At 30.0% G+C, this 12,142-nt stretch overlaps 1 protein-coding gene across 1 annotated transcript; it reads left to right on the top strand.

Annotated features, from left to right (window-relative positions):
- The first annotated feature begins 9,472 nt into the window (after window positions 1–9,472).
- LOC124828224 (DNA sliding clamp PCNA) lies at window positions 9,473–11,427 on the top strand. The gene is made up of 4 exons (XM_047301475.2): window positions 9,473–9,865; window positions 10,528–10,680; window positions 10,765–10,862; window positions 10,965–11,427. The coding sequence occupies exons 1-4, from the start codon at window positions 9,547–9,549 to the stop codon at window positions 11,190–11,192; spliced, it is 798 nt and encodes a 265-aa protein (XP_047157431.1). The 5' UTR covers window positions 9,473–9,546; the 3' UTR covers window positions 11,193–11,427.
- The last annotated feature ends 715 nt before the right edge of the window (window positions 11,428–12,142 follow it).

Genomic DNA, 12,142 nt, shown 5'->3' with positions numbered 1-12,142 from the left:
TTTTAGTATATTTTGAGTATGTAATATCTTTTAATATTTATTGATTGTCATTGATTATATCAATAATATATTTTGATGACAGCTACAATCATATATGTAGTTTTGAGAAAATACCTAACAAATTATAAAAAAGAAATATTAAAAAGGAAATAATTAATAAGCTAATGTTTTGTCTAAAAGGATTATATCTCAATAATCAAAACTATGAACGTTCTGTAAGAAGAACAATAGTATAACTCAAATAAAATATTGATCTGTAAAAGAATGTTATGAGCATCAAAGTTGTAAGAAAAAGAAAAGAATATAATTATTTAAACAATAATTTTGAAAGGTTTTTTATTTTCATTTTCTCTAACAGAGTTGACTATATCATTTTCATTTTTAATAATTCTTATAAATAATTTAAATTTTACAAAATTAAAAATCGACTTATATTGATTTGATAAAAAATATTACAGTTAAATTGCGCTCAAATATCATTAATTTAAAGACAATATCTGCGGAGTAATATTACATGATACTAAAACACAAAAAAATAAAAATTTTGACTTAAAAAAAACTCTTAAACTTTATAATATGCTTGAATGATGAATTTTCGGTTTGATTTATGTTAATAGCAAGTTGAAATGGTTTCTTGTATATTTAGATAAAAATTTTAAGAAATAAAAATTTCAAATATTATAACATCATAATTTAAAATTATAAAATTATAAATTTAAATTAAAAATATATATATTCTCCAAAATCTTTATATTTTCATAGCTTTTTCTGATGGTTCGAGATTTTGTTGGATCAATTTCGATTTAGATGTCATCTCTTTGGTTAACATTTCCACATCATGAACCTAACATCTCTTTTTTGTTATGGTTTTAATCAAGGTTTCTTTAAAGGTAAAGGGAATGACAATTATTTTACAGTTATACTGAAATCAATTTTACTTTCTGTCGGTCTTGACTATAATTATTAATTAATATTCATTAAAATAATTAGAAAAATAGTTTTAACTAACAAAATTTAGAAAAATAACATTCATCGATGTTAGTTTGAATAATTATAGTAATAACAATCTAAAAATATATTTTTAAAATTTAACGACAAAAAAATATAAAACGTTGACCAAAAAATACTTTAAACAACACCAAACAGAAAAACATGATTAATTAATATTTTGGAACAGTTAAGTATTTTAATATTGAATTTTTTTATAAAAATAACAAATTTGATTGTTTTTATTTAGATAAAACATTAAAAGGGATTTTTTATTAAAATTAATTTAAATTTAGTAGAATTGTTTAGAAATTGTGAATTTGGTAAAGTGGAATAGTTTTGCACTGTCTCCTTTGAATATTACTATATATCTTTATAACGAAAATAACTCCAATAAAACTAGTTTTTTTAGAAAAAAAAATTATTATATTATTCGAAGATAATATTAAAATATTTCAAAATATTAATATATATTGTTTTAATTTTTTTTTATTGGTAGATAGCATTCATTAAAAAAGTATGTGTAGAAAAGAATGTTTATTAAACATAGAGTGGGATTTGTTTTACGAAGAAAATAATTACAAAATTATATTTAAATTACTGAGAAGGAAAGTATATATGAAAAATAATTATTGTTTATATTAAAACTTAAGTCACAAAATAGTATATGTCTTTATTTAATCACTATACAAACAAGTTTTGTTTGCTTCTATTAGTTTTTCACTTTTTACATTCAGTAAATATCTGACATTATTGTAGGTGGCGTAATTTGGTGTCAAAGATAACAACAGATATAATTTATTTTATTTTATGTTGAATACGACCTGTATTTGATGTAAACTAATGTGTGTTGTACAAGGGTCAATGTAAAATTTGATAGTAATTAAAAAAAAATTGAATTTTAGTCTATTAATGTCCTTGACAAAAGTAAAATTCTGTCTTTTCTTTAAAGTTTTACTACATCTATCAATTAATCAAAGAAAAATATGATGACAAAATATAACACATATTAATGATATACACACACATAACACTTGCATTTGTACCATAATTTTCAAATCATTCGATAAAAAGAACTAGAAAATTGTGATTTTAGTGGAATGATAATTATTAGTTGTTAATGGAACATACAATGCCTCACATAGTAGATAATAATTAGCATTATTTGATAAAATATTACATTAAGTATGAGTTACCAAGATACAAAATATATATATATATATATATATATATATATTTATTTATTTATTTATTTATTTGTGACTTAAAAATCCACATTTGTAAATAATTTTGAATAAAGTCTTTTGTGTTTCAAGATTTTTGAATAGTTTGAAGTTCAATAATCCAAACATATTTGGTTGTCCTTCCTCTATAATGATTGTGTTCATATATCTAACAAGACAAATTAAGTATAAATTAAATGTAGTATAATGGAGATTTAAATAGGAAACAACTTAATACTTACATAGACCACAATTGGATGATTGAAATGTATAATATGGGATAAAACACTCTATCCAAATACTCTTGACTCCAATTATAGTTTTAGTGGCCTTTTGTTCAACTTATGTTACTTGGTTAGAAGCTTTGTTATAGGATCATCATTTGTTTATGTCATATCATCATCATCTTCGTTATAGTAGGTTGTTGCATGACTTGCTTTCCATGACAGAAGATACGGAATAAAGGTATTAAAAGGTTTAGTACATTTATTTATAAATTATAACATATAAAAACAAAAAAATGTAGTACTTAGGTTGTGCAAGTTAATATCTTTTTTTTTTGTAGTTGTTCTTCAAGTCTTTGATCGAACCTTTGATTCATGGATGTCATGCTTTCATTAAGTCTTTCTTCAAATTGTATCTTCATCTTCCTTATCGCATCCCGACTTAAAAAATCACTACTTCATTCTAGTGGACTGAATAATCTTGAATTCTAAATGAACCTCCAATTACGTGCCCACGACCTGAGTGCTTAAGTCTTTCAATGACCTTCGTGAGTATATTGTCTCGACCATGGGAAACAAGTAAATTCTGAGTCATTTTCTCAATTAACTCATCTTACAACACATATTCAAGTTTAATCACAAAATAAACCACTTCATAATTAACTTTGGTTTTGGCATTTATGTTTGTACTTACTATTTTCTTAGAGATCACTTTAGTTAATTGTGATGTCATTTGTCCATCGAATTTAGTCTGAGAAACCTTTAATGTAACGTATCGAGGAAGTAGATATATTAGGTTAAGGGACTCAAGCCTTAAAGCCCATGCTTTTGTCTTTTATAGGCTTTGGGTATTGTAGGCAAGTATCACACCACCTTAACAGGGGAACCATTTATGTCTTCATCAACACTATTTATATCAAGTTTCTTTTCAAACTGCTACAATCCACTTGTTGAACACACCTTCAATGAAACAAACTCGTATGTGTATAATACACAATCATTGGGGCATGCATGTATTTTTTTTGTACTCTAAACCCATTGAATGTAGAATTTTCTTCACATCGTAATTATGATTAGGTAATGTGTTATTTTCCAAAAGCATCTCCTTCAACAACTCCAACAATTTTGTGAAACTTTTATTGGTCCAACAATTATGTGAAACTTTTATCAGTCCATCAATTTATTACTTTTGAACTAAATTATTTCAAAGTTACTGAAAATTTTGTAAAGTTAGCGCATCTTAAGTACAACTCGTCCTCTAAACCGGATTTCAAATAATCATATAAATGAGTTTTTCCAAAATTTTCTTCACTAACATTATGTACCATATCCTCTAAATGATCACTCATTCATGTGTGCTTGTGACGTATGATTGTGTAATACTTCTCCATGTCAAGTTCAAATTATAAAACTATTGACTATGTAAAAGAAGAGAAGATGATCATACATTGTGCCCAACTCCTAATGTATTTGATTTAGACAACGAACACAAGGACAATAATGTGTTTTGTTCGCAAATATTTCGGGTTATTGAGTATATTGCCAAAATTGAGAAACTCCCTTTTAATACTCTTTAATAACGTGACATTAATTCATCTAGGTTCGATCTATATTACGTTTGTAACAAACTCTATCATTCTCAAAATTTTAGTTCTCACAAGGTGAAACCCTACCCATTTGAGAAACAAATATTTTTCATAATTGATGACTCTATCTACACATAGAAATATCATAATAACCATCAGGATATACCATTATTATCACTGATCAATAAAGACTCACGTTGATGACTCAAAAGATGCATGCAAGCATAACAATGCTCACGTGTAAACATATAAAAGAAAAAACCAAGAAAAAGAATCGAAACTCAACTTACTTAAATGGAGAAATTGATCAGTCTGAAAGTTCGTCACAAGGATTAATCAGTTATTCAATTAGACGAACAGATAATATAAATTCTTAAAGAGAAGCCAAAGAACTCTATAAAAATCATTTTTAGAGATATATGTTTTAGAATAATAAAACTCGTTCATAATAAAATAATTTATATTAAAATTATTTAATATTAAAATAATTAAATTTTACTATTTTTAAATCATTATATCTTCTAAAACCTAAATTCGTAAGTCTTTAGAACATGACTTTTATTATTGATTCATTAATTGTTAATATACGCGTATCTAAACAAATATTACACATACTTTTAGAATTTTAGCTTAAGATTAAACGTTACATGTAATATTTTTATAATTTTTCTAGTAACAATTAATTTATTTTATGTTTTTAATAGATTTATTGAATTTATGTCTCTTTTTTAATAAAAAAAAAAATGTTAGGCTTAATAGCCTATTTTGTCCCCAATTTTGCTGATTTTTCTCAAAAAGGTCATTTGTTTGAAAAAAAATGTTAACTTGGTCCTCACTTAGTAAATATTGCGTCAACATCGTCCCTTCCGTTAAATAGAAACAAACAGAGTTAATAAATTGATGATCTGACAGAAGATAATGGTAACGTGTCATTTTTAAGTGGTATGCGTGGTGACGTGTTAAGTAATTAGAGATTGAGGTGGATAGTACAGACTCTGGGCCTGCAACACAATTAAAATTCTAATTATTATTATTATTTCTAGCATTGCAATTTCAGTATCCAACTCTGAATTCAACTCTAGGCTTCCATGCCCAATTAGGTTCAATTGTCCAACCAGGATCACTAGTGACATCGCCGAATCACCGTGACTCCTTGTCACCACCAAGGAATGGACATTGCCAGTCTAACCCGAACCCTCTTCCACGACCAAGAGAAACCTAAACTCACAACAGCCATTAAGTCTCTCCGCATAAAAACCCTCTGCATCAAATGAATAAAGAATTCCAGGAACACCCACGACCTCAATCGAACCCTAAACCGTAGAGAAGAACAAAATCTCCACCCATTCACAAGAATAGGGAAGAACCAAAGATTCCCAAATCAACACTCTCGCCCCCAAATCACGCAACCTGCATAGAAGATTCAAGAAACCCAATTTGCAGACCCAAATACCCAAGGGAAACCCCAATTGTAAGAACCAGATTCCAAAATCCCCAAATTCCAGATTTCATAAACCCTAGTCAGGAACATAGCAAAACAAAAGGCCTCTGCAAAGTCAAATCAGAGAAGGAGAAAATGAAAATCCAAAAAGGAACCCCAAGATCTCCCAAACAACCAAGCCAACACCATGCACTGCCACAAAACACCCACTAACTAAGACCCTCATTGCTGTAGAGATGTCGGCGAACGAACCCACATGTCGTGGAGATGAGTTGTATCTAAGCCACCGAACCTAGCCTCCTTCCCTGTGAAACGAACCAGAATTGGAAGAAGAAGAAGAAGACTACTTTGCAAGATCGAAACAGCAACGAAGATGAGGGACAAGAAATGTGTCTCCCTTCTCTACCAAAAACGAACTCAAATCGAAACGGAGAAGACGAAGGCTTGCTCCTTACCATGCTCATTGCGCGAAGAAGAACCAACCCAAACTGGGTTTGATCGAGAGAAAATAAAAACGAGCCAAAGGTTTTCAAAATCCAAAAGCTGAGAAAAGAAAATCTAAATTCCTAAAAGCATGAGTCATCCATTTGAAAGTTAATTTAGATTCAATCCTATGTATCGTATGAAGTTTAGGAATTAATTCAGAATTTTTAATTAAAAGTCATTAAAAGGAAAACATTAATCCAAATTAATTATAATTAAAGGAAATACTAAACACGTCACCACACATACCACTTAAAAATGACATGTTACCATTATCTTTTGAATCATCAATCCATTAACGCCGTTTGTTTCTATTTAACAAAAGAGACGACGTTGACGCAATATTTACTAAGTGAGGATCAAGTTGACACTCTTTTCAAACGAAGGACCTATTTGAGAAAAATCGACAAAATTGGGGACAAAATAGGCTATTAAGCCAAAATGTTATTATCGTAACATCCTAATTTTTATAGTGTTCAACTACTGTATGATATATTACATATTTAATATTATAAAACAATTAACTCGAAAAAAAACATATAAACTGGTATTACAATTATTCAGAAATAACATAATTGCAATATATATGTGTGTATGTGTGTGTGTGTGTATATATATATATATATATATATATATATATATATACACACACACACACTGTTTTATACTGTAAGAAGATATACTACACTAACCAAAAGCGTAATATAGACTTTATAAACCAAAAAGAGAATGACAAACGTCCTACTCTAAGTTTCAGTTTTGCCACCAACTAGCTCCTACTTACCAGAGACACCCCATAAGCTCATACCATTAAGGTGATAATAACAAAAGAGAAAACAAAAACACCCAAATAAACAAAAACAAAAGGATAAACTAAAGTACCAAAAGAACATTCATACATTTTAAAACAATATATCACATAATAAAATAATTCAAACAATACAAAAATAATCATATTAACTTTAAACATCAACCATCCAGATAGATGTATTGATGTTGGACTCATGGGGAACAACTTGTCAATCATGTGTGGTGGAACAACTTGTCAACATCAAACTACAATTCCATCAAACTACCACATACCAAGGTTAATCTGTCAAAACATCTATGGTCAATACATGACCATCAGACCAAGGACTTCCCGCTACTCTCCACGACATAATCACCAATCTCTACTTGAGATTGAGAATTATTAGGAGTGTCACAATCATCCTCCAATCCCGGAGTCCCTACTCCAATACATCACACAACATAACAATCATAAGGATTTCCCCATGAATCCTTTTCACATCATACTTAATCCACACTTTTCATTTCATTTAAATATCATCATACATATAACACATACTAAATCCATATACACATCCATGCTTATCATCCATAAAAAAATCATTAATTCCATACAAGTAAGTAATTAATCTATATAAACCAACTCAACCAAACAAGGAATCAAAAGAAGATAAAACTTAAATACATAACATCTCAAACAAATATACATTAAAGAGTGTAAAAAACATCTTGAGTTGTATTGATTCAATTCTCATCACTAATCCCCATTTTTTGGTGTATCTAAATCATTTACTATAAACTTATGTGTCAAAAACAAAATTTCGAAGATCATAAAAGCAAGAAGAATTGTGAAACAAAAAGCTTAGCAAAGGCTCCTAGCGTTAAGCAACGCATCCTTGCCGTTGAGTGTCATTCTTCTCGCAAAAGTGGCGCTTGAGCGCCACCTCTATGCAACTTATCATCATACCTATCGTAAAGATGACACTCAACACCACTAGGCTACCGCTTAACCCTATACCAAAAAACAACAAACTTCAAATTTGATTTGGTTGCACCTGAGACCCATCCAAATGACCAATTGGTAACACTAGTATTGATTTAAAAACATGTTTATGACTAAAATTGAGTATCAATTTGCTTATTTAGTCAGGATTAAGGTACACTAGCCAAACCAACAACTTAAAAGCTCACGTATTAGATTCTACATGTTACAAACCATATTTTACATGATACAAACCAGAATTTGGTGAACTAAATGACTAAACAAGTTTTAAATTGCCCAACAACAACCCATACCTCAGGTTTCTCTCGAAAACAACTCTTCTGGAAATTCACCTATAAAAACTCCCAAATTAGACCAAAAACTAGTCCAACACACTCCAATTTTTCTACATCAAATTCAAGCTAAGTTTTCTAATTATACCCCTAAACATAACAACTAAAGTTATAAAAAATAGATAATATTCAACAAGCATTCATAATAATACATTTCTAATTTTAGATCATGCATATTTACATCAATTTCAAGCAATTACACCACTATACAACAAAATCTCAAGAAGCTCGATCTCTTTAATCAAACTCTAGCATACCAACTCAGGTTTATCAACATACTAAAACCATAGAAAAGAGACATTTAGCTTTCCTTACGTGATAAAAGTTTAAACAGCTCGAAAGGACCTAAAACTACATCCTCATCTTAGAGAGCTTTATCTGCACTTACCAACTACGAAATTATGATCAAGAAACATAGTTAGAATCACTGATCAACAAAGAGTATACCAGAAAACTAAAAAGATATGTGTGAGAGAAAAATTCTCACATGTATGAAAAATACATATGACTCTCTAACTTATCCTTTTAAAAAATTTGATCGGATAAATTAAAAGACATTGTCGTAATAATTACTTTGACACTCTTTAATATTCAAATAAATAACTCAACTGGTAAAAGAACTATTGAAAAAGAAAGAATTATAAAAGAAAATACTTTAAAAAAATTGTGTAATTTTAATCAAACTCATCGTAAGACTTTTATTTATACTTTCAATCTTTAATATTAAAATATTTAAATTTTATTACTTAGATCACATTATCAATTTTAAAACAATTATAATAATTTTTCAATTATTACCAACTAATGATTGTGACAATTAAATGTATACGTGATTTTCTTATCCAAAGTAAATATACATAAAATATATAAAATTCTAATAATAAAAAACATACATGTGAAAAGAATTGATTTTTGTAATTACCGACAACCGTTTTCAGTATACACAGCTTTGTTATCAATTATACTATCAATCAATATAAATTAATTTATTTTTTAATTCAATGATTATTTTATAATCTGATTAATTTTTTTTTATAAAAACACACTTGCTTATTTTATAAATATTTTTTTTTATAAACAAACACACATGCTTATTTTAATAATGTAATAATAATAAGGTAAGCACATTGCATTTAAGAACAAAATTGATTCAAGCTATGTTGACGTTTATACATTAAAAATAATATTCTATTGTTGTCGAATTTTTTTCTTTTTTATTTTAAAACTATTAGAAATTTCAGTATATCAATCTTTTTGGTTCAACTTTGTGAAAAAGTAAAATAAAAATTGAAAAGTTTTCCATTCCCCGCCATTCCCCCAAACGTCCTGGCGGGAATCCAATTATTCTCCCAAATCCCGCCAACTGCTTCCAGAAGCTTCTCTATATAAAAACCCTTCCCTTCCTTTTCATTCATTTCCACTCTAAACCCCCAAACTTTCTCAATATCAAACCCTAATACTTTCTTCAGAAGATAAAAATGTTGGAACTCCGTCTGGTGCAAGGTTCTCTTCTGAAGAAGGTCCTTGAATCAATCAAAGAACTCGTCACCGATGCTAACTTCGATTGCTCGTCTACCGGTTTCTCCCTTCAGGCCATGGATTCCAGCCATGTGGCCCTTGTTGCACTTCTCCTCCGATCCGAGGGTTTCGAGCACTATCGCTGTGACCGCAACATGTCGATGGGCATGAACCTCAACAATATGGCTAAGATGTTAAAATGTGCCGGCAACGATGACATCATCACCATTAAAGCAGATGATGGGGGTGACATCGTCACTTTCATGTTCGAAAGTCCCAGTATGTTTCTATTTCTCCAACGTTTTTGAATTTATTGGTTGAACTTGTTGAGTTAGGGTTATTTTTTAATCATCTATATGTTTTGGTTTTACTTTTGTGCATTTGGTGTCCGAGAAGCAGATTTAGCTTGATTTGTTGTGTTGATGAACTTGTTGGGTAGCCTACTGAGATGCATGTTCTTAAATTGAAACTGAGCATGTATTATTTATCATGTTTGATTTTAATTCTTGTTGAAGAAATATTTCTATTTTAAAAGAGGATTTTGAAGTTCAATTTTAATCTTTGTCTTTTACACAAAGAGTGTGGTTTTTGGCTAATGAACTGATTATATAGGTTTGATATGAAGTAAATTTGGTTTAATTGTTGGGTTTTACACAAAGAGTGTGATTTTGGCGAATGGTCTGACTATATAGGTTTGCTGTGTGGTGGTTTGTTTAACGGTTCGGTATGTTTCGTGTTTGTTTTCTTTGATAGTATGATGCTTAACTATATATTCTCACATATAGTGATAAAAAGGATGTTACAGAGTGCTATGTGCGACTTGATGTAATAAAATGGACAGAGCTGAAATGAATCTTTAAAGACGTGCTTGTATGAGTGTGATCTCATACCAATATCACTTTCTTTGGATGTGATTTGAATTTGGTCTCGTTGTTTTACAGCGCAAGATAAAATTTCTGATTTTGAAATGAAGCTCATGGATATTGATAGTGAGCATCTTGGGATACCGGAGGCAGAGTATCATGCCATTGTGAAAATGCCATCTTCTGAGTTTGCAAGGATCTGCAGGGATCTCAGCAGCATCGGGGATACTGGTAATTAGCTTTGTTTGGATTTGTTAATTTGTTGTTATATTTGGAAAGCTATGCTGATAATGTAGTGTGTGACGTTGGTTGAAGTTGTCATCTCGGTCACCAAGGAGGGTGTGAAGTTTTCCACCAAAGGAGATATTGGATCTGCAAACATAGTTTGCAGGCAAAATACTTCTGTGGATAAGGTGAGTTGACTATTTTTGTTTTATTCTTTATTCTGCTATTATTTGGTACATAGTAAAACATGAATTTAGTGGGCATTTTTAATTTCTTGATTGATCTTGCAGCCTGAAGAAGCTACTGTTATTGACATGAATGAGCCAGTGTCATTGACATTTGCATTGCGTTATATGAACTCTTTTACAAAGGCAACACCTTTGTCCAACACAGTTTCCATTAGTTTGTCAAATGAGCTGCCAGTTGTTGTTGAATACAAGATTGCTGAAATGGGTTATGTCCGGTTCTATTTGGCTCCCAAGATAGAAGAGGACGAAGAAGAGAAACCTCAAGTTTAATCACTATTTGATGTTGGGTTAGGTGATTAGGATTTTTCATCCAGTCGAACTTTGTAGTTTTCTAAATACATTTCTCTTGAAGACACTTAAACTTTGAGCAGTGAATTTAGGATTCAAGTATTTTACCCCTATTGTTGCCATCAGGCCGCTTTATTTTGCCTAGAATTTGTTCAGAACAATGTGAAAGTATAACAATTAGCTATGCAAATTTTCCCGCTGATGTATTTTTAATGTCTGGGAACTGTTTTCAAAATGTTAACAAAGTACTGGTTTATCTAAGCAGAACATGAACATATGGTATGTTAATAAGATGAAAAATAACAGTTGAAATAGAGGCTGCCTAAATATCTAGTATTAATTCGCCAAATTGAATTAACTTCGATTAAATTTATAGGTTGAAGTATTAAGAGTTAAAAGAACGAGAAATTATTGCAGGGTTTAAGAATATTACTACTTTAATAAAATTTAAATGTGGTACTTGGGCATTAATTAAGAACATCGAATATGTGTGGTGTTTTGAAGGTCATAACATTTATCCGAAAAGGATGATGTAAAAAATTTACAAGCTATTAAAAATGGTCTAAATACTAAACTTCTGTGAGTAAGAAATTGGTCATGTTGACAAAATATGCCAACGTAGAGTTGAACAAAAGTAACAACAATACATGAATCTTCTCTAGCTATTGCAATTGTGATTCCAATTATTTCTTTGCTCGAAGAAGGAAAGCAACAGCCACCGGAGCCATGTACATAAGAAGGTACATAGGATTGATATTTTCCCTGAGAAACCAAAGAAATAATTTCAGCACTGACCTGGCCAAAAAATCTCAAAGATACTATGTTGTGGAATTAACATGGATGACACTCATTTAGTTAGCAGCAGTGTTCAAATTCAATGGCTGCAAACTTTGAGCTCATTATGCTTCAGAAGACAGCAAGACCCCTTGAAG

This window comes from Vigna umbellata, chromosome 5 (genome assembly GCF_029865625.1).
Source record: "Vigna umbellata cultivar VRB3 chromosome 5, Vumbellata_1.0, whole genome shotgun sequence".
Lineage (NCBI taxonomy): Eukaryota > Viridiplantae > Streptophyta > Magnoliopsida > Fabales > Fabaceae > Vigna > Vigna umbellata.
This window is presented reverse-complemented; position numbering and strand designations above follow the sequence as displayed.

What these genes read in the sequence shown, in the direction of transcription:
- LOC124828224 (XM_047301475.2), top strand. Translation starts at nt 9,547, where the DNA reads ATGTTGGAACTCCGTCTGGTGCAAGGTTCTCTTCTGAAGAAGGTCCTT. An exon ending in TTTCATGTTCGAAAGTCCCA is followed by an intron (nt 9,866 to 10,527) that starts GTATGTTTCTAT and finishes GTTGTTTTACAG; the next exon opens with CGCAAGATAAAATTTCTGAT. An exon ending in AAAATACTTCTGTGGATAAG is followed by an intron (nt 10,863 to 10,964) that starts GTGAGTTGACTA and finishes TTGATCTTGCAG; the next exon opens with CCTGAAGAAGCTACTGTTAT.